The 22456-nt window shown below is 51.2% G+C and overlaps 1 protein-coding gene across 1 annotated transcript; it reads left to right on the top strand.

Moving 5' to 3' along the window:
* Positions 1 to 7273: 7273 nt before the first annotated feature.
* Positions 7274 to 16591, top strand: LOC129081525 (probable inactive 1-aminocyclopropane-1-carboxylate synthase-like protein 2). The gene is made up of 14 exons (XM_054587199.1): positions 7274 to 7789; positions 9070 to 9129; positions 9570 to 9640; positions 9982 to 10051; positions 10296 to 10362; positions 11131 to 11228; positions 11459 to 11536; positions 11853 to 11953; positions 12960 to 13049; positions 13797 to 13842; positions 13939 to 14080; positions 15377 to 15519; positions 15606 to 15759; positions 16505 to 16591. Exons 1-14 carry the CDS (start codon positions 7274 to 7276, stop codon positions 16561 to 16563), a joined length of 1695 nt encoding a protein of 564 aa, XP_054443174.1. The 3' UTR covers positions 16564 to 16591.
* Positions 16592 to 22456: the final 5865 nt, after the last annotated feature.

Raw genomic sequence — 22456 nt, 5'->3', positions numbered from 1 at the left:
GGGAGAGCCCCCACTCCCCGTCCTGTTTCTCAAGGACACAGGCGTCAGGAAACCAAGGCACCCTCCCCTCGATCGCTCCCCTTCTTTCCCCAAGCCGCAGAAGGGGCCACCTTCTGCTGGGCTATTTTTATCCCTGGAGCTTTCTCAGAGAGAAAGCAGCATGGTCCCTGAGCCAAAGCACAGGACTGTGTCCCTATGGAAAACCTCCCCTCATGGGGAAAGAATCCAGGGGATTTTTTTTTTTTTGGATCCTGGCTTAGAGCCTTCAGTTTCTCTGTGTCCCTTGCTAATTTATAAGGGTTTTGGTTGTTGATGGGCTGGGCTTTTAGAGGAATAAAGGCAACACCAGACAATGAATCACGCCTGGAGTTTGGCTCTTGTGCTGTTGTGATAAGCGTGGATTTTGGGCTTTATCAAGTCCTCACCTTGTTTGTGTGCACAGCAGGATGGAAACTATATGTTGTAATGGAAAACCTGTTGGGCTGTAGGCAGGGGTGGAGTGGGTAGCACAATGACATGTTCCTAGAAATAAGGGACGGTTCATGTCCTGGTTAATACATGGGGTTAGTGAGAATCTGAGAGGTTAAGAGATAGGCCTAGGTCTTCTTGGAACATGTGAAAGAGCAGCGATTCACACCCAAAGTCGGGAAGCATCTGATGGCTCAGCCCCCACCTAGCTTTCAGCCTCTGCCCAGCCACATGGTCGCTGTGACTCAAGGCAAGTGGCTTTGCTTCTCTGAGTCTTTTGTTCTGAGTTGTGAAACGGGGATTGCTACACAGCTGTGTGGGCATGTGGGATGATTCCAGGCAAGACTGTGGAAAGGACTTGGGGCTGAGAAGGAAAAAAATGTTAGCACATTGTCCTACCCCCACCCAGTCTTTCTCTGGGGACTCCTGGGTCCTGTCAGTCCCTGAAGAGCCAGGTGTCTGTGTGGGTCCCCCAGGCCATCTGCGGAGGTTCCTGCCCTTTGCTGGCTTGTCAGTGCACTTCCCTTCGCTGTGGCCTTAGAGCCTCTGGGGACTGGATGGCAGCCACCTTGGAAGATGCCTGTTTTTCCGGAGAGTAAAAGTGTCAGAGGGAAAGAAAGGAAGCATCAGGCAAAGAGGCTGCCTGGGTTTGGACCTCAGCTCCCTCACTGTGTCAATTCATGTGCTCTGGCAAGCACATCCCAAAGTGGGATTCCAAAGGCAGCCCAAAATTTGCGGGAAGACCGGTGAAGGGCATAGCAGGAGGGAACAGGGGAGGCAGGAGAGCCTGTAGGCTGTGGGGCCCTGGCGGAGAAGAGAGAGGAGGGGGAGGGGCCAGGAAGAGCCTTGCCCTGAAGCACGTTCCAGCAAGGCTCAGCCAGGCCCTGGGAGGCCTTGGGGTCTCCTAGGAACAGCCTGGACTCATCACCCAGCTGCGCCCAATGCGTGGCTGGGAGCAGCCTGGGGAAGCAGGATGCTGCTCAGGGAGAATGCGCAAGGGCTGGGGTTGTGTGTGCACTGAGCTCTCCATGCTGGTGCGGATTCACAGCCTCCAGTCTCGCTCGCTCCCTGGGTAGCCTTGGGAGACGCGCTGAAGCTCTCTGAAGCTCAGGTTCAGCATCTGCGCAGTGGGAAGATAACAATAGAATCCAGGACTTGGGGGTTGTCTGTTCTCTTTTACTGTGTAAGAAATCATCCTCTGAACTTCTTCGCTTCAAACAACAATGATTTGCTTATTTCTCACGAGGCTGTGGGTCAGTGGGTCTCAGATAGGCAGTTGCTCGGGTTTGCGTGTTATTGCCAAGGTGTCTCATGTGGCTGAAATCAGAGGCCTGCTCCACAGGGGCCAGGCTGTGCTGGCCGCCTCTCCTTGCCCACACTTGCCCTCCTAGACTGAGCTGCTTTACGGCATGGCGGGTGGCTTCTAGGGGCAGCATTCCAGCGGCACAAGCCCAGGGCCCAAGCACTTCATGTCACATGATCGAGGCCAGAGCCAGCATGGGAGGAGGACACACAGGGCATTCATCATGGCCACCAGTGTCACTGGCTGCCCTGGGGCCGTGGGCGAGCAGTGATACTGCAGCGAAATGGTAGCTCAGTGCCTACAGGACTCGATACATGTGCCCAACAAACAGGGGCTGGGCCATGGTGGCCGGGCTCTCGGAAAGGCTCTGGGGCTGAAAGGGGCCCCCGTGACTCTGAGGAGAACTCAGCTGAGCGGGCTGGCTAGAGGGTACTTGGGCTCTGTCCCTACCTAAGAATTCCTAGCAAGGGGGGATATGGGAAGCCAGCTTTGCAGAGTCTGGATTTGAGGGAAGACCCAGGTTAGTAACAGTCAATAAGTCAGAGCAGTCTCTTCAGTGAAAAAGAGATTTCCTGTGAAGAGATTTCCCGGTGGAGAGGGAGTTGCAATGTGGTGTGACTGGAAGAAACAGTGCAATAGAAACTCTCGGCTCGTCGTCATCTAGGTCTCCAGGGTGCGGCGGGAAGGAGTCAGCGCCCTCCAGAAGATTCCTTGCAATGGCTACTGGCTGGGGAGACTGGTGAGTGCACAGTAGGGTTCAGTAAAAAATGGATTGAGAGAATGAGCGTCTTACTGATGAAGTGAAGGAATGGTGTGGTAGAAGGCCGGACAGAATTTGGAAGGAGAGGCTCAAATTTAAATTCATTAATTTCATGTGATCCTCTCAACCCCAGCTCACTCATGTCTCTTCACGGATGAGAAATTGTCCCCAGACATAATAACTTACAGCCACACAATTTTAAGTGCTTAGATGGGCCTTGAATCTGTAACTTGAACACCGGACACTTGACAACGACTTCATACAGAGGACACTACACTATGCCAACGTCATATAGGAAAAGGAACATCTCAGAAGATCACAGCAAGCAGGTCCAAACAAGAAGCAGAGGAATTCAGTGCCTGACAAAGCGAGACAGCACTGTCCCGCAGGGAGCCAGGCCAGCCAGTGACCCCACTGCCACCGTCTCCTGCGTGTCTTCCCCCAGCACACCCAGGCCAAGGCCACTTGGTCTTTATCCGTGGGCCAGGGCTCTGGAAGGGGACACCTGGGCTTTGAAGGATGGCTGACAAGCAGAGATCGTGTCTGTGGAAATGAAACAAAATACCTTCTTTGTGTTCTAAGCATTATACTGAGTCCTGAGTATGGGGAGGACAGGGTGGTTGGAACAAAGTCCTCTGTGATAGAAGAAGCAAGAAGACCTTGGTGAAGAGCAAAGAGAAAGAGCCTGGAGGAGACTGACTTAGCTGAGCTGCAGGTCTGGCAAGGAGAGTGGCTTATTCATATTTGAAGACGTATTGAATGCTGGCAGCATACTAAACGCTGGAAGGAAGGGAGATGCTGCCATCAAAATCAATCTAAGCAGAGGAAAGAGATGGAAGAGCCAGAGCAAAGGCATTGGCGGGGGCGTGGGGGTGGGGAAGGGTAAAGGATGGGAGGGCGAAGGGGCAGTGAGCACCCTGGGTCATGGGCTCTAATCAGGCTTTCCCTGGCAGACCCACTTTGCCTTAGAATATGATTCTGGATCTCTAGGGGAGCTTGGTGAAAGCTGTGTACCTTCTCATCCCTTTTACATGAAAACGTGGAGGCCGGTATGATTTTAAGGGGCAGAATGAGAGGCCCAGCCACGGGCACTCGAAGACACTGCGTGGCTCCAGATGAGCAATGTTCATCCCCTCGGTCAGTGGGGCACAGGTGGAACTTGGCATTGGTTTAGGGGGGAGCTTCCCGGGTGACTCTGATGCAGCCTGATTGAGAATGTCGTCTTGGGGTTCCACAAACTTCAGAGGAGGGCCTTGGGCTTTCTAGGGGCAATGGTGATCTTTGCAGCAATGACAGCCAGTGAATCCAAGCCAGGAACACAGCTCCCATAGCCCAAGGTGTCCTGAGTGGTTGGGAAGCCCAGGCGGCTCCACAAGGCAGCCAGTCACTCACACGTCAGCTCTGGAAGACCGGTACTGTCTTCCCATCATGCTTGGAAGAAAAGCCAAAGCCCCTGTCAAAGTCCATCAAACCCTAGGAGAGTGCTTCCTCACATACAGCAACACAGGCTCCCACCTCAGGCCTTTGCCCTTGGGGAGCTCTGCCTGGGACAGTAGTCACAGGAGAGGCACAGGGACTGCTCCTCCCTTCCTGTGGGTCTTTGTCTAACTACTCTACCTGTGTAGGCTTCCTCATGGTCTCAATCCTTAACCCAGCGTGGGTTTCCTTCTCAGCACTTGTTCAGCTCCATTTGTTTCATATGCTGTCCATTTGCTGTCACCTCTTTTCCCATGTCAAAAGTAAGCAAGTGAACAAAAAACAGCTAATGACTCCTACTCTGTGTCCATCCCCTAAAGGCTAAAGGGAGGTGCAAGCAAAGGAGAGTTCTCTCTCTATGAGGTCTCTACCATCTGATTGGGTGTGAGTGTTCAGGTCAGAGAAGGCAGCAAATTGCTTGGGACCTCGGAGGAGGGCCGAGCTCTGATGGGCTGGAACATGGCCCAGGCCTTGTGGAGGAGGGAGCACCTGCAGTCCCTTTGAACAACAGGGCCTGCAGGAGAACCAGTTGGCAGAAGAAGGTTCCCCAGAGGGTATCCGTGAGCCAATCCTCAGCTCAACTGGAGGAAGGTGAGTTCAGTGGGACAGAGCCACTGAAACCCAACATCATGGCATTGCTCTTCCTCAGGTCCTCCACTCAGGTCCCCTGGTACAACTCGGAGACCAGGCTCCATCTACAGGATTGTAAGGCTGTTCTTATTCCTGTGGAATTACGTGGGTGTTTATAGTAGCAGGCCTCCAAGAGGAGGGCCAAGCAGGTAGCTGGGGACAGAGCAGCACAGGCGTTGGGACCCAGCCGGAGCCAAGGCCCTGTGCGCTGCCCGCCCAGTGTGCTTTATGCGGTAGGCAGCTTGACCGTGCAGGCTCCCGGGCCCAGTCTGAGGCCTCCTGAGTCAGAACCCTTGGGGGAGCCCAGGCATCTGCACTTTAAACCAGCGCCGACTGGGAAGCTGGACAACATCACAAGGCAGGGAACCTTTGACCACAGGCTGCTTTGGGTTTGCTCCTATTGGTCCTCCGCCAGGGAAGGCAGGGCAGGAGCTGACCAGGTGAAAGAGACACAGGTATGGGGCGGTCCTACCTGCCCTATCATTTTGGCATGTCCTCCTATTTAGCCTTCACATCACCTTCTGTGAGGCAGGTGTCAGGTCCTTCCTACTTTAACGAGGAGAAACTGAGGGCCAGGTAGGCCGGGTGGGTTTGTCAAGGACACTCAGTCACGTAGAGCTGGGCCCCTGAGACCCACTATGTGGCGATCACTCCATGCTTCCTTGTCAAGTTGTCCGTCCGCCCTAGGCTGACCCGTTTCAACCTGCGGTCAATCATGGCTTTCCCAGACACAGGGAAGGTTCGTAGCTCGTTTGTGGTTGAGTTGACATTCACTTGCTCCAGTGGTCCTCTAGAGTTCGTTAAGTATTCAAACCACCTGACAATACTGATTTTTTTTTTCCCGAGGATTTAAAAAGGAATTTCTTAGGTCTTATCCAGAATTTTTCCTTTTTTCAGACAGAAAGTTGATCTGAGTAGTTAGAAGTTCTCAAAATATGTATAGTTCCTGGTACACTTTATAGCTGACAGTTTCAGGCACCAACTAGACATCTGAGTCTGAGTCTGGCTCTGAGGCCTAGCCATCTCTGTTCTAAAAAGCCCTCCAAGTGAGTCCAGTAGCCTTCAGAGTTTAATAACCATGTATCTGGCCATGGCTACTTAGTGATGAAATTCTGAGGCAGCTGCCACTGGTTGAAGGCGTTTACAAGAAGTGATACAATGATGGAGGATGGAAAGACTTAGTGATGAACGTCTGGTGTAGCAAATGAGCAAATAGGTGTAAGGAAAGTTGATGTTCTAGTCAAGACTTGGCAAACCTTGTCTGTCAAGGGCCATTTAGTAAATACTTCAGGCCTATGATCTGTGTGACAACTATTCATTCTTTAGTGCTGTACCAAAGCAGCCACCGGTAATGCATAGACACTGGGACAAATGTGACTGTGATCCACTAAAACTCATTTACAAAAGGAGGTGGCTGGCTGGGTTGGGTCCTGGGGTAAAAGTTCACTAACCATTGTTTTAGCAGAATGGTACACAAGGTCTGACTAGAAAAAGTCCAACCATTGTTAATATAATGAGGAGGGTTTGAACAACATGAATGTAACCTGGCAACCAAGGAGAGTCCTCTGGAATGTGCATGCATGAGCAATGACGACTTCACTGTACTAGCTGGTGGGTGTGGTAGATGCATTGAGTGAGCATGTGTACTGTGTGACCCTCACATTCAAGTGACTGAGCAAGTAGAGCACTGAATCTGCATCGAATTTTGCATTAAGCTTGAACATTCCTCTGCAGAAACTATTTGGGTGATTCAGAAGGCCACAGCAATGGGCAACTGGTGACTGGCAGCTTCATCATGACAACACACTTACTCATGAACCATATCTCATGCAGAGTTTTTCAGTGAAACATCAAATCACCCAGGTGATTTGACTCAGCTCCCCACTACAGCTCAGATTTGGTGCCCTGCAACTTCTGGCTTTTCCCGAAATTAAAATCACATTTGAAAAGGAAGAGATTTCAGACCTTCAGTGAGATTCAGGAAAATACGACGGGGCAGCTATGGCAATTGGGAGAACTGTGTGAGGTCCCAAGGTGCCTGCTTTAAAGGGGCCTGAGGCACCGTTGTCCCATGTACAACCTTTCTTGCATCTTGTATCCTTTTTTTTCCAATAGCGCATGGTGGGATACTTTCTGGACAGACCTCCTACTTTCTTCCTTCCTCCCTCCCTCTCACCTTTATCCCACTCCCCAACCACCACTCTCTTTATTTCCTTCCCTTCTTCCTTCTGCATTACAACAGCAGCAGCCCTTATCTTTCTTAGAACACTGTAAAGCAAGAACCGCTCTGGTTCAAACACGGGGTAGAGAACTCAGACCCTATCTGTTCAGTGGCCTCTTTCCCTCAAAGTAGGCCCTAAGGTTCTTTTTTCCTGAGGAAACATTTAAATGGCAACAGCACACTGCTCCAGTGCCCGGGTTGAGGGCCACTTAGGCATTGCCCTTGAATGAGTAGGTCACACTTTCTGAGCCAGTTAGGGCCCAGGACAAGGCATGAAGGTGGCATGAAACAGAGGCCAGCTTGAGATGAGGCCTACCTAAGGGTCAGGTGGAGTCTACTCCGCTGCAGTGCATGGTCCCTCTCCTTCTCTGCAGGTTTGGGCTAACGTGGTGAGCCCAGAACAAAGACCCAGACTATGAGTCTCCGATCAGACACCCTCCACAAGCCCTGTGGCCAGATGAAGGGCCAGGGTCTCGGAACCCAGATCCCTGACACCCAGCTGATGGAGCTGATCCTACGCTTGCAGAAGGCCATAGAGGACTACGTCATGCAGCTGGAGACCAGGCGTCTGTGGCAGGATGTGGTGCCAGAGGAGGGGAGGCACAATGAGGCCACCAAGGAGCAGAAAGCCAGCCTCATCCACTCAATGTACCAGGTGGTCAACCTCTTACAGTCTGGGGCCACAGGTGGCCCAGAGCTCCCACTGTCTCGCCTTTCCCTGGACTCCAGCGGTGATGTTGGAGGTAGGCACCAGGCCCAATCGTCCAGGCAGCCTGACGAGCTGAGTTACCAGCTGAATCACTTGGAGGCTGCATTTGTCAGCAATGTTCTGTCCAACCATGGTAATGACATCACTGCATCATACAGCTCCTTCGTCCAGACCTTCGTGACCTACCTAAAAGACAACTATGATGAAGACAAGAATACCTCGGTGAGGATGGGGAGAGGGCCACACTAGAGAGCGCCAGGCACTAGGAATTACTGAGTCCTGTGCCATGTACTGTGCTCTCTCACTTACTCCTCCTAGCCCTGCAAAGTAGGTGGTATTATCTTCTTATAGCTCAGGGAACGGGCACAACATAAAGAAAGGTGGAGAGCTGGGACAGGGTTCCCCTCTTTCCTCTGCTTGCAGTTCCTAAATGCCTGCTCTTACCCACCTGGAGTTCTCTGTGGTCACAGGTGTAAGTCAGTCTGCCCTCAGGGAACTCAGTCTGGTGGCGAACGTTGTTAACCATTGGGAAAGGAACATTAATAATGTCTCTAAGAGCACTGAGGGGACGCCAGCTCTGGGTGGTCTGGGAAGGAGTCTTGAGGGCTGAACCAGCCAGCCTGTGGTGGTGGTGGAGGTGGGAAGGGGGGCCCTCCGGGAGGGAGGAGCAGCACGTGTGAAAGTTTTAGGTGAGAAGGGCTCAGAGTGGATGGAAAAGGAGGCCCCTGTGGCTGGAGTAGAGGCAATGAGCACTGGGACAAGAGGTAGGACATTGTGAGGTGTTAGGACATTTTCCTAATGGTGATAGGGAGACAGAGGAAGACTTCCAGCATGGGAGGGTCACAGTAGCTGTCCAGCCAGAATTGGGGGACAGCACAAGTCATACCATCTCTTGTGCTTCTAGCTAAGGGATATGTGCTCAATGGCCATATGCTTTTCTGGGGGCCAAGGAAATCACATATCTCCCTGGATAGTCAGGGAATGTGCCTCTTCTCATAACTTGAAGGGCCCATGCATGGAGGTGGAAACAGCAAAGATGGGTAAGAGGCAGGACCTGTGGTTCTTAAGGGCCCTGGCTCTGGGGTAGGCAGGTAGAGTCTACCCATCACCAAGGTCACAGGACTAGTAGGTTATTCACCCTCTGAGTTTCACTCCCTTTAGGGTGGGGATCATTATAGAACTTCTCCTCAGGAGTTGTGGAATTGTGAACAGCTCACATGGAGCACTTAGTCTAGTGCCTGGCACATAAAAGAACTCAGTGACTGCTAGCTGGTACCTAATAGAACTATTATTGATTTCTATGGCTCTAAAGGAGAAAAATTGCAAGTTGAACAATTTTGGGTCTGTGGAAAGTTTTCAAACACTTAAACATGGAGTGAATTGCCTCATGGGATAATGAGCTCTCCATCTAAAGTCATGTGGGGTTAGTATTTTTGGACATATTGAAAGGGGTCCACTCAGGCTGGGCAAAAAGTCTGATCTCAGATTCCTTTCATCTCCAGGGCTTCATTAACCTTAGTATTACTGAGAACAAGCTCTGCACTGGCCTGATAACTGAAAGGGTAAGTCTAGCTCTGGGCTGTGTTGGGGTCCATATTCAGGCCCAGTCCCTCTAGCATATGGTAGGTATGGGAGTGGGACTTAGTTGATTGGGGAGGGGTGTGGGGAGATAGCTTCTAGACTAGCACAAAGGACCTCCTGGATTCTCTGAGTATTCAGAGGTGTTCTCTGGATGGGGTAGATTGGGGTGGGCTGCCAAGGGAGGCTCTGGCTCAAGTGTTTGATTGGGGAGGTGGTTAAACACTTCCCAGTGAGTTACCTATTTGTGTGATCTCTGATAAGAAGGTTGAAGCTTCCTTTCATTGAGAATCATGCAGGGTGTGGCCCCAGTGGCTGCTGGGAGGCCCTGTGTTGTGGGGCAGACACCCACCTGCATCCTAGCAGTAAGATGAAAACTTGGGCTTTCCCGGTCTGGCTGTCTTCATGTTTTATTTGTCAACAGTTGAGTCAGAGCGACATGAACTATATTGATGACACCCTTCTGCAATATTCTGACTACAAAGGACAAGCAAAGTAAGTGGCCTCCAGACCTATGGTCCCCTAGTCTACAGGCACCAGCCTTCATGCAGGGCATGATTCCAAGTGCCAGATTCTTAGCTGGTTACTTGCACTTCTTTGTGTAGTAACCTTGAGACAATGCCTGGAGTTCCTCATTGCGAAGTAACCTGGTGTAGTACAAATAGCACTGCTGTTCAATTACAAAGGCCTAAGATCATATCCAGATTTACTGTTTATCACCAGGAAAATTGATAGCCTCAGTCAGAAGCCCTGTAGCATGTTGGGATACTTAGTCCTTTGGAAAGGATTGAAATCTAGACCTGGAAACCACGAAGTCTCTCTGGGTCTGTCCACAGCCTGCGAGAAGAAGTGGCCCGGTTCCTGACTGACTATTGCAAGGCACCTGCGCCGCTGGATCCTGAAAATGTGAGTCAGTTTCCTGGCCCCACTGCCATCCCACTGGAGGGCTCTACTGTTGAGGGACTCTCTGCAGTTTTTAGGAGGTACAGGAGGAATGAGCAGAGACCCCCCCAAGCCAGGACACAGTGAAGGTCCATGGGTCCCATGTGAGGACCGCTGGTGCCAGTCCCTACACAGGCAAGGATAGACCAGGGACCAGGCTTTCATGGGGACCGGTTTCTGACTTCTGCCTTCTGTGCATCTTCTCCAGGTGGTGGTTGTAAATGCGTGCCTCCCTGTCTTCTCGGCGCTGTCCATGGTTCTGTGTGATCCAGGTGGTAAGTTAGTGGGCTCTGCATTAGCTCAGGGAAATAGCAGCACATAGGTGCTGGGCGGTGGGGCTCAACTCCAATACAGAGACCTGGTAAATGGGCTTAAACCATATACAATTTCTATCCCCTCCTCCTTCTCCTTAACAACAACAAAAAAACCTAATGAATTCTAGGTCAAATAAGGCTGAGGCATCTGTTCTCAATGCCCCTCCTCCTGCAAAGAAGAGTCTCAGACCTTAGTGCGCTTTGACCACATGGAAGCAGGTTACCGTGGTGGCCAGTTTCCTTCAGACCCAGTAGGTCTTCAGCTGCTTATCAGTGAGGCCAAATGGATGGGAGGAAAAGAGCACGTGAGACCAGAAGGTGCAGATACCCTGAGTCATGCGGAGAGACAAGAGCCTGCCCTGTGCAGGGACCTCTGCCTCTGGTGCTGGCCCCAGAGCTGACCAGTGTTTGCGAGCGACTGGAGCTCACCTTGCTAGCAGGCTGGCGAGATTTCTGCCCTGGTTGCTCAGCCATTCACAGCGCTGTTCTTCCCTTGTCTCCTTCTCTAGAATAAGCCCAAGGGGACACAAGTTTTGCTCTCCAAATGTTCTTTATAAGAATGACTATCTTTTACAAAGCCCGAGTCCCAAAACCTGAGTCCCCCAGTAGGAGGAGCTGCCAGAGTCCCGGCCTCGGTGGGAGGGCTGCTGCTGGCCTGGGGGTTGGGTGGTGCCTGGGAGGTCCTGACTAAGGGACCTGGACTGACAGCTCATCTCCCTGCTCTTCCAGAGGCCTTTCTGGTCCCCAGCCCCTCCTATCCTGGCTTCAGCCTCACTGCTCACCTGTATTCAAAAGTCGAGCTGATTTATGTCCACCTGAACAGTGAGGTCAGAATGGGACCCCTTTCCCTGCTCAGCCCACCAGGGCAATGGAATGTTCTGGGGGTATTTGAAGGTGAAAAGATGGTGGGGGCGGATGGAGAAATCAGGGCAAAGAGGGCATGTGGGACTGGTGCCCTGGGTGTGAAGACAAAGGATAGTTTGGGGCCGATAGGAAGGGAGGATCAAAGCTTAGAAGCTTCCCAGTAGGCGGTCCTCAGACAGTGCCTGTGTTCCAGGTCACAGCGGAGAACTCCCGTCTGTTCCAGCTGACTGTGGGCAAGTTGGAGAATGCACTGCATGAGGCTCAGCTTAAGGTAAGGGGCGGCCCATGTGTCAGGGTGGGCACTGCTGCCCCTGAACGGCTTCATGCCGAGACTCTGCTACCACTTGCTCACCAGGACTGTGTGGGCTCCTTCTTCAGAAGTGGTGTCCAGGGCCATGTTTCCCTGAGAGCACTCTCAGTGATGGTCCCCAGGGCTCCTTCTTGCTCTGCTCTGTGGGCAGAGTGGTGGTTGCTGCGAGGTCCTACCTGATTAGGTGACCAAAACTGGGTGTCCAGACTCATCTGTGGCTGAACTTGAAGTTGAAGTGAAGGATGTGTGTTCGCTGGGTTTCGTTTGGCTCTTTCAGGGGCAGAAGGTGAAAGGTCTTATGCTCATCAACCCTCAAAATCCCCTGGGAGACGTCTACTCCCGGGACTCACTGAAGGAATACCTGGAATTTGCCAAGAGGTAAGAGTTCACTCCTTGAGACTAGATGAATTCATGGGCAGGAAGTCAGTACTGGAAATAACTTACCCTAAGTGTTCTCACTGCTCACCGTACTCTGCACAGTGGCATACAGCCAACTGAACTGGCAGTGAAGGAAAGTGCACCACATGCTTCCTGCTGCCACCACGTCTTGTTGCCCGTTCCTTTCTCGTCTCATCCCTGTGCACACGCCTACCTGACAACCATCATACAGTTCCGTTGCTTTCCCACAGCTTGTAGCTTAAGCTCTTTCTTAGCTTCCATTTTCTAAATTAGTTGGCCTGAGGTGCTGAGGAAGTGAGACCTTCAGACCTTGTGGTGTCAAGGTGAAGACACGTCCCCATAGAACTTTCCTGTCCCGTTCCTAAGTCATGTTCACATCCGATATATCTAGAGTCCTGAGAGAGACCTGTGAGTCAGGGTAGATAATTTCCTCTTTCCTAGAAGAGAGGCACTATTGCAAGCCTCCTCACTAACCAACCAGGCCAAATAATGGCAGAGGACAGGAGGACACGGGGATGAGAGGGACAATGCTGGAAGTTGTGGGCGGGAAGGTGGCAGAACGGGGTTCTGATCCCAGCTCTGAAACCTGCTAGTTGCGGGAATTAACGCTGCGTCCTGGAGACCAGCTTCTTCCCCTCTGAAATGGAGAGAGCAGTACTGCTTCAACAGGCTCCTGTGGGGAAAAGCACTTAGCCCACTTGTTACCACTGAATGGTCTCTGCTTGATGACTGAGAGGTTCAGTAAGGTGTTCCAGCATGTCTTTCGGAGTCTATTCCTTTCAAATACTCCTGCATCAGGAGGAAGGTCCTTTCTGGTGTGCCAGCCCCTCCTAGCCTACCGTGCCCTTTAGAAGGGTTGGATGGGCCGCTGGAGCAGCAGGAGTATCTGCTTTGTACCAAGAGTGGACTGTAAAAGAAAGTGAGTTAAGTTTAGAGAGAGAACTCTGACACTGGTTTCCTTTGTGTGTGTGTGTGTAACTTGCAGGCATACTCTACATGTGATTGTGGATGAAATTTACTTGGAGACTGTGTTTGATGAATCCATCACATTCCACAGTGTTCTGAGCCTGGAAAGGTGAGTTGGTCTCAGCCGGAGTTGGATTGAGAACCATGAAATTCCTACTTTGCCGGGTCAGTTCATGCACCTTCAAGTTAATTGGCTAATTGCTAGGAACTACACTAAGTGCCAGCTGGGGTATGAAAATCAGCAAAGCATCACCCATCGTTGCCAGTGTCTTTTCTACTAAATGCTATTTTGTACAGAGAGAAACTTAAGGAAAATGTGAAAAGTGCACTGCCAAAAGTGAAGATTAAGCCCTACTGGAGCTCAGGGTCGGAACTTCTTTACAAGTTCCTAGGGAAAAAGAAGAGACCAGGTAGAACTTTCTTAAGAATGGTGTTTGGCCCTAGGACAGGATTCCAGCAGCCAAAACATGGGGTGCCTGGTAGAAGGAGCAGTATCACCAAAGGTGAAGCAGGAAGAAGTGAAAGAGCATGTTGTAGAAATGGTGGGCTTACTTCATGTGTATAGAACCAGCTGCCAAGGAGGTAGCTTTGGAGCAGCTATAGAAAGGCCACAAGCTAGGCTGAGTCCTGGACTTCGTTCAGTGGGCACTTGGGACCTATCTCATCTTATTCCTACTAAATGCCTTGTGCTGACTTCTTGGCTTAAACTGGGGCAACCGTTTTTTTGACCTTGCCCCTGTAGGCACTTTTGTCTAGGAAGAACCTCCAGCCCACTTCTGCTTTTGCCCACATAGACCCCAAGTGTTCATCCTTCAAATATTTCTACATAATCATCATTGTACTATGTCTTCCACAGTTTGCCTGACCCGAACAGGACCCATTTGATCTGGGGCACTGGTAAGGTGAGTCCAGCCGCCTGACACTGGGTAGGGAAGGAAGAGGAGCCAGGGGCAGCAGAGGATCAAGCAGGTATTCCCTCCCTTTCTCTCTTCCTCTAGCTGTTTGGGAGCGCTGGCTTCCATTTAGGCGCTCTGTACACGTACAACAAGGAGGTGGCCTCTGCCGTGAGCATATATGGCATCCTCCACAGCATCCCTGGCATCATCCAGCACAGGCTGTGTCGGCTGCTCCAAGACAGAGGTACTGAGCTCCATCCAGGCCCCTTGGTGACCCACGGCCATAGGGAATTCCTGGGTGTGCCTGGCACGGGCATGCCTTCAGCACAGCGGGTGGGGTCTAACGGTGGAGGGCAGGACGTGTGAAGGAGGGCAGGGCGCAGCTCAGCTGCTGCAGTAGGGTGCAGTCAGGAGAGGGAGGGGCTGGCCTAAGACCCAGGACAGGCTTTCATTTCTGGCTCTCTGGTAGCTGGTGATCCTCCTGGAGCGGGAATTGTCAATCATACTCTGGGACTCAAAGTGGGAACCTCAAAGTCCGGGTATATTCAGTTATGTCAGGGTACAGTTTCCTTTTCCAACATTCTGCTTGCTCAGGCAAAGATTACAAAGAAATAAACCCCCTGTCTCCTCAAGTATGATGGAACTTCATCTTTCAAGGTGGCCAAGGGAGAGCTGTCACTTGGGAGACATGTCGTGGCTACATTTGTGGCCACCTGGAGTCTTCTGCCTCCTGGATCTTACGTGACTGCTGGCTTCGGGGAGAACTTCCCCCTTCAATGCCATGGCCCAAGCGCAGAGAAGCGCCCCTTTCTTTATTCCCTGTGTTAGAGCACGTGCAGGTCTAGCTGATTCGAATTAAAAGCTGGGATATAGTGAAATAAATTAAAGCAAGCAGTTAATCTGGTATAGAAAACAGTTTACTTTCACCTTTGAGTGAGTACAAGTGATGACAGGAGAAGTCCATCTAGATGTCCCCCAGTGGAGCCAGGCCTTTGAACACTGGTTCTCTCCTTGGGATGAACATGAGAATTGCGGAGGGAGATTATATACTGATGTGTGGGCTCCACCCCAAAGATTCAGATTCAGATGAACCCATGAGAACTTTTCAGAATTCCCCTGATGGTCCAGTGTGCTGCCAGTGCCGAGAACAACTGGGCTAAGACCATCGCCAAGCCCGTGTTGATTCCTCAGAGTCCACTGAGCGAGGCTGTGGGGCAGAAGGTAAGGGGAGCTGTGAGTCCCTGCTACCTGCCCAGTTGACATCAGCAGCATTGGCGCAAGCTAGGGGGGCGCCCTGAGTGTGAGTGTCGGGGATGTAAACTCACATGGGACACTCCATCTGGTTTATTGAGAAGTCCAATGTCTCCTCCAGAGCTGGAGGTAGGAGGTGAGTTTGGTGTGGATGCCATCAGCTCAAATATAATTGTCAGTGTCGGATAGAATAGCTTCTAAGCAGCCCGGGTAGGGAGCGTACAGTAAAGAATTCTTGGCAGCTGGGTGTCCCAAGACCTGTGACAGCATTCTTCCCCCACCCGCCCAGAATGGATTGACAAAGTGTACCTGCCCACTAAGCACTCCCGGCTGCAGGCAGCCCACAGGTACGTCACCAGCGAGCTGAAGGCACTGAAGGTCCCTTTCTTTAATTGTGGCGCTGGCCTCAATGTCTGGATGAACTTGAAAGAGGTGAGCTCTGGGAGCGAGGAGAGGTGTTCTTGGGCCGACCTGCCTGATGGGTCTGAGGCTCAGCTCTGTCCCTCTGCCTTCCCTAGTACCTGGAACCATGCACGTTTGAGAAAGAGCTGCTCCTTCATCAGCGCTTCCTGGACCACAAGCTGGTCCTGTCCCCGGGCAAGTTCTACATGTATAATGAGCCTGGTTGGTTCCGCCTCACCTATTCGAATAAGATGCCCCACCTGAAAGTCGGTGAGTGGTGCTGTGTTCCAACCCTGGCACCCCCCATCCCGTAACCCACTATGCGAGTCCTCCCTACCTGGCCTTTAGTGGCCTATAGCTACGGCCTGTCTGTACTGCGGAAGGTTTGTCCTCTCATATTCTGGTGAAGTTCCTTTGCAAACAGGTAAGATCTGCACTTGCCACTGAGCAGGGCATTGGGCCTCATGAGAAGTGGGACTATGCCCTGTGAGGCTGGAGCGTAGTAGGGGAGGTAGACAGGGAGACGATTGTGGATGTCCCTGGATGCTATTCTGTGGAGTTGAGATTGTCCTCGGAAGGTTATGAGAACGTGATGTTCAACAATGATCTCTTGCATCTCACCGTGTGTGGTACGCTCTTCTGCCTGCTGGGAGTAGAGCAGTGCAGAGAGGATATTTATGTTACAGAAATAAATTCTGAGCTAATGTGCAGTATAAACTAAGTGAAGGGACACTGGAGGCAATAGAAAACTTGATGAGTCCAAGTCCATAGCCAGGTTACAGGATTTGAAATGAGAAATGAACGTGTCCAGCAGGCACAGGCTCTGCTGGTGAAGCTCAAAGAGCCATTGGGGATACAGCGGTAGACTGGGGAATCCATCCCAAAGAAGGTGGGGGAAAGTGCAACGTCCCTGAATGGGAGGCTTGGTGAATGTGTAACATGACCTGGGGAGGCCTGGGGCCCACCTGCAAACTCACGCATTCCATTTCTCTGTGTCTTCTTTTGGACCCTCTAGCTATGCATCGGTTCTCTCGGGCACTCGCTGAGCAGAAGCAGGCTCTGGCAGAGAAGTGAATGAAGGAGGCGCTGAGGGAATAAGTGGTCTTCCCCCCAAGGCAGCAGCTCCAGCCAATCACATGTTCAAGGTGTCCCTGGCATCAGTACCTGGCCTAGAAGGCTGTAGTGTTGACCTGCTGCATACAGTGGGCTCCTCCAGAATAGGCCTCATCTGACCCGGTCATCCACCTCAAGCTTAATGTCTCTCACTTTTAGCAGCTTTGCTCTTCTTATTCTTTATAAGCAATTTCGTAGTATGAAATGATTTTAGGAGGCTATAGGTGGGAAAGATTGTAGGAATTAAAGGAGCTCTGGGTGTGTTTTACATTGTATCCTTTTACCTAATAAATTCCATATTCTCCTGAATTCCAGATGACGAGTTCAGTATCCAGTGCGTCTCCATTCAGATTGCCTGTATTTCAAGTGCTCAATAGCCCCATGTGGCTAGCGACCTCCATATTGGGTAGAGAAGCTCTAAGAAATAAAAGAGAAAAGGATGGGCCAAAGTTATAGCCAGTGGCTGATGACCTTTCTTCTGTGGTGGCAGAGCCCAAGGCCCCTGCCTTTCCTTGACATTGTGAGGGGGATGCTCTGGGAGTCCCTAACCCAGCACCTGGTCTAGAAATGACTCCGTTCTCCAAAGTGTGAGGTTGAGCTGAGCCTGCAGGGAGGCAGTAGCCTGAGTCCCTCCAGAAGTCGGAGCCAAGACCAAGGCCATGGCCCCCAATCGAGGAGTGTTTTTTGGATCTGTTTTCCCAATCGGAATTAAGGAAGTAAACAAAAAACACCTAATGACACCTACTTTATGTCCATCCCAAAAGGCTAAGGGAAGTGCACACCAAAGGGTGTTCTCCCTCTGCAAGGTCACTACCATGGGTGTGAGTGCTCAGGTCAGAGAACATGTAGATGGGCAGCTAAGTGCTCGGGACCTCGGAGGAGGGCCGAGCTCTGAGGGGCTGGAGCATGGCCCAGGCCTTGTAGAGGAGGGAGCGCCTGCAGTCCCTTTGAGCAACAGGGCCTGCAGGGGAACTGGTTGGCAGGAGAAGTTTCCCCAGAGGGTATCCGTGTGGTCACCAACCAGTGAGCCAACCCTCAGCTCAGCTGGAGGAAGATAAGTTCAGTGGGACAGAGCCACTGAACCCCGATGTTGTGGCATTGCTTTTCCTCAGGCCCCCCACTCCAGTCCCCTCATACAACCCGGAGACCAGGTTAGTAAGGCTGTTCTTATTCCTGTGGAATTACGTGGGTGTTTATAGTAGCAGGCCTCCAAGAGGAGGGCCAAGCAGGTAGCTGGGGACAGAGCAGCACAGGCGTTGGGGCCCAGCCGGAGCCAAGGCCCTGTGCGCTGCCCGCCCAGTGTGCTTTATGCGGTAGGCAGCTTGACCGTGCAGGCTCCCGGACCCAGTCTGAGGCCTCCTGAGTCAGAACCCTTGGGGGAGCCCAGGCATCTGCACTTTAAACCAACGCTAACTGGGAAGCTGGACAACATCACAAGGCAGGGAACCTTTGACCACAGGCTGCTTTGGGTTTGCTCCTATTGGTCCTCCGCCAGGGAAGGCAGGGCAGGAGCCGACCAGGTGAAAGAGACACAGGTATGGGGCGGTCCTACCTGCCCTATCATTTTGGCATGTCCTCCTATTTAGCCTTCACATCACCTTCTGTGAGGCAGGTGTCAGGTCCTTCCTACTTTAACGAGGAGAAACTGAGGGCCAGGTAGGCCGGGTGGGTTTGTCAAGGACACTCAGTCACGTAGAGCTGGGCCCCTGAGACCCACTACGTGGCGATCACTCCATGCTTCCTTGTCAAGTTGTCCGTCCGCCCTAGGCTGACCCGTTTCAACCTGCGGTCAATCATGGCTTTCCCAGACACAGGGAAGGTTCGTAGCTCATTTGTGGTTGAGTTGACATTCACTTGCTCCAGTGGTTCTCAAGCGCTGGTAAGGTATTCAGACCACCTGGTGATCTGGAGCTACCTCCAGGCCCAGCCCTACCCTACTTCCAAGAGCCTCTTGGTCTTTCTTAGACCAAGATGATACCAAAGCCACCAAAGTTTGAGAGCCATGGCTCCAATGCAGGTTGCCCTCTGGGGTCGGCGTCACTGGCCCTTTCTCTCGGATGGTGCTAAGAAAGACCATTTTAGGTCATTGGGGACTTGTGGATAGATCCCCTTGGAAGAGTACATGTGGATCTTATCATTGCCCTGAATAGCACTTTGTTCTTAAAAGCTGAGCTGCAGACCAAACGCAGGAAGCAGGGTTAGCGAGAGGAGGGCGGTGGAGCAACGTCTGAGCTCTGAAGGTCAAGGGGCATTTCATCGGGCTTAAGGATTTTAGAACTAGAGGAGATGAATGGAAACAGACACAGGTGAGTGCTGCTGGCAGGTTTGGGAAAGCCGTGGGATATGGATTGAGAGGGGGTTTGCACCAGGCATTGTCTGGGGCATCCGCTGGGTTTTTGGACCTCCTGCCCAACCGATACATACAATGGGATTGGGCCAGTGATGGACTTACTGAACTTCTGGATCCCAAAAAGTCAGTGCCAAGCCTTGAATGTATGGGTCTCCTTCCAGAAAGAGGCCTTGAGGAGGGATTCTTAAGAAGGCGGTGGGGTCCAAGGGTAATGGCCTTAACTTTAAAGCTCGCTTGTACCATACTGCCCGTGTAACTCACCTTCTTTTGAGTCTGTGTTTTCTCATCGGTAAAATGAAGCCAACGGAGGTGCTCTCCTAACAGAGTCGTTTTGAGGATTAAATCACGGATGTGTAGGAAGATCTTCGACAGGGTGTGGTTCATGCAGTGCTCAATTACCTAACTGCCATTCCTAGTGCTGTGATTTCAGACGGCTCTGTGTCCCCTAAAGTAACCAACACCGTTCATACTTGCCCCAGATATATTGGGGGACCTTGTTCAATTCAATGGACTGTACTAGATGATGTCCCCATAAGTGTCTCTTCAAAGCCCTCGGCTTCAGCCTGAGCCCTGATGCTGTGACAGGGGCAGAGCAGAGACTGTCATCAGTTTATAGGTGAGGAGAGAGCTCTCAGCACCAAGAGATGGTGTTGGTCAGTCAGGTTTGGGACCACCCTGTCTCTTTTGGGTCTGGGTTGTAAGGCTACTGTTCCTCAGTGACAATCTTTTTTTCCCCCCCCCCCAAAAAACGTTACAAATCCTGGTTCTTAAGGCTTTTTACTGAACACAAGGTTCTTTAGAAATTGACTATGGCTAATCGAAGCAGAAAGGAATTGGATGAATGAGGGAGCTCATGGGAGCAGAAGACAGTGGAAAGACGGAAACCAGAGATGCTCTTGGAATCTCTGAATATCTGTTATTTGGGGCATAAACTTTGAAATAGTTTATCCTGATCAATGGATCATTTCATTATGAAATGTCATTTTAATTTTGTGTAATTCTTTTTGTTTTGAACTCTACCACGTCTTCTTTTTTCCCCCCTTTTATTTGTGAGCTGGAATGCACCTGACATGAAACGTACCCTCTTTACCACTTCTAAGCGTGCGGTACGGTGGCGTTAAGTACGCTCATACAGTGGTGCAACCATCACCGCCGTCCACCCCCCTGGCTCTTCATTTTCTCAACCTGAAAATCTATACCTATTAAATAATTCCCCATTACCCGCTTCCCTCAGCCGCCGGCAACTGCCATGCTGCTTTGTCTCTATGATTTTGACTACGCTAGGCACCCCACGTAGAATACTACGGCATTTGTCTTTTTTTGTGACTGGTTTATTTCCCTTAGTATAATGTCCTCCAAGTTCATACGCGTGTAGCTTGTCAGAATTTCCTTCCTATTTATGCCTGAATAGCATTACATTGCATTTGTAACAACATTTTGCTTATTCATTCACCTGCTGAAGGACACTTGAGTTGCTTCCATGTTTTGACTATTGTGGATAATGCTGCTATGAATATGGTGTACTAATGTCTTTAAGACCCTGCTTTCAGTTATTTGGGGGATATACCCAGAAGTGAAATGGCTGGGTAACATGGTAATTGTATGTTTAATTTTCGGAGGAATCGCCGAACTGTTTTCCGCAGCGGGCGCCCCACGTCACATCCACACCGATGGCTCACTGGGGCTCCAATTTCTCTACATTCTTGCCAACGCTTGTTCTCTGGGTGTCACTTTTTTGTTTGTGTTTTGTTTTTTAATAGTAGCCATTTTCTTATTAGTGTTATTTACATAAAATATTTTTTTCCAATTTTACTTTTAACCGTTTGTCCTTTTTTAACCTGTGTCTTGCAAACACCATATACTTGCTTTCTGGTGTTTTGGCCAGTCTGATATTTTCATTGGTCCCCAGTCATTCTATTGAGTGTAACTATTAAGGTGGTTGAATTTAATCAGCTGTCTCTGCTGCTGTGTCACAGGCTCTTTGTTCATTGTTCCTTCCTGCTTGCCTTCTTTCAGATTACCCAAGCACTACTGGGTGCCCATTTCATTGCCCTTTTTCAGCTTTTTAGTTGTGCCTTTTGAATTTTAAAAGACTCCGTTTGCTCTCTCCTTCTCCGTGTGTGCATATAACTTCTAATGGCCTCAGAGAGAAGTCCACAGTCTGTGGTTTATTTACAAAGACTCATGACCTGACCCCTGCTTGTAACTGTGGCCTTTCTCCCAGGTCTGGTAAGTTCCAGAGGTATTGAATTTGTACAGTTCGGTAATGTTCTACAGAAACCCTAACCTTCAAGGCCCTATCAAAACGTTCCTTCCTCTCAAACACTCACCGTCCAGCTAGCTAACTAGGACTTATCCTTCAAACTCAACCATCACATCCTAAGCGTTTAGAGTGAATGCATGTGTGCGTGCAGCTGGGCGGTAGGGGTAAGGCTCTCTGCTGTATGCTGCCATGGCCCTCACCAGTCCCGTTCTTAAGAGCTGCCACATTTGTGGGTCTGCCTTCCCAATAAACTGTGCAGTTCGGCTGTTCGATGTGCTCGTAAACCGGCTCCCAGCGCTTGGCAGAGATCTGGCACAGAACAGGCATTCAATAAGACTACTTATCTGAATCAAATAGAATGCTATAACTTGTATAGAGAGAACTGGCTTATTTCACAGAATAAAACACGAAGGACTGAAGACGACATGCGAGTGGCTGGATGTCACAATGTTCATTAATGACAAGGCTGAAGGGAAGACAAACGCAGTGGTGAGAAGACCGCTGAGTCTTCCCAGCCATACTTGTATTGAGGGAACCTTCTGCTGTCCTTTCATGGGGAAAGGAGACTTCTCCTCAAGGCTCTGAGCATGCCTGGGCCCTGGGTACTCTCGAACTCACTGCCAAAACCCCAGAATATGTAGGGTCCATGGTAGACTTCATCAAATGTCGCACAGATTGAAAAGGACTGACATTACAGACCCCTGTGTAAAACTGTCCCGGGGAGGGAGGTTTTAAGGATGCTCTCTCTTTAATCTCCACACGGCTTCTCCTGGACCCCAAGGCATACCTTCGCCAAGAAATCTCCGTGGCTCTTGTGGCCTCAACACTGGGGAACTAAACCAGGAGGCGCCCCAAAGAGCCAGCACGGTGTGGGTATGGGGGGAGAGCAAAGGCAGGAGAAGGCTGCCCTGAGCCCAGGCCCTGAGACCACGGAGCTCGGCGGTGGCAGCGGGTGGCCTGCCCTTTCCTCGCCAAGGAATGAGCCCCTGCCCTGGCCCCCTTCCCAGCCGTCTTTCCGGCCCACTTCCCCGCCCCCGTTCCCCCGCCCCCGTTCCCCGCCCCTCTTCCCCGCTCCCCTTCCCCGCCCCTCTTCCTGCGCCCCTCTTCCCCTTTCCCGTCTACTCTACTCCTCGGGCCTGGGCGGAACAACAGGATCCCAGAGGGGCGGGGAATCCCCAGACCCTGCCCTGTGACCACGTGTGAGCCCCCTATTGCCTAGGCCGAAAGGAGGCGTCCTCCGG

This window comes from Pteronotus mesoamericanus, unplaced genomic scaffold, assembly GCF_021234165.1.
Source record: "Pteronotus mesoamericanus isolate MK-2021 breed Mesoamerican mustached bat unplaced genomic scaffold, CSHL_Meso_final scaffold_1066, whole genome shotgun sequence".
Taxonomy (NCBI): Eukaryota; Metazoa; Chordata; class Mammalia; order Chiroptera; family Mormoopidae; genus Pteronotus; species Pteronotus mesoamericanus.
Note: the sequence above shows the minus strand (reverse complement) of the source record. Positions and strands in the feature narration are given on the sequence as shown.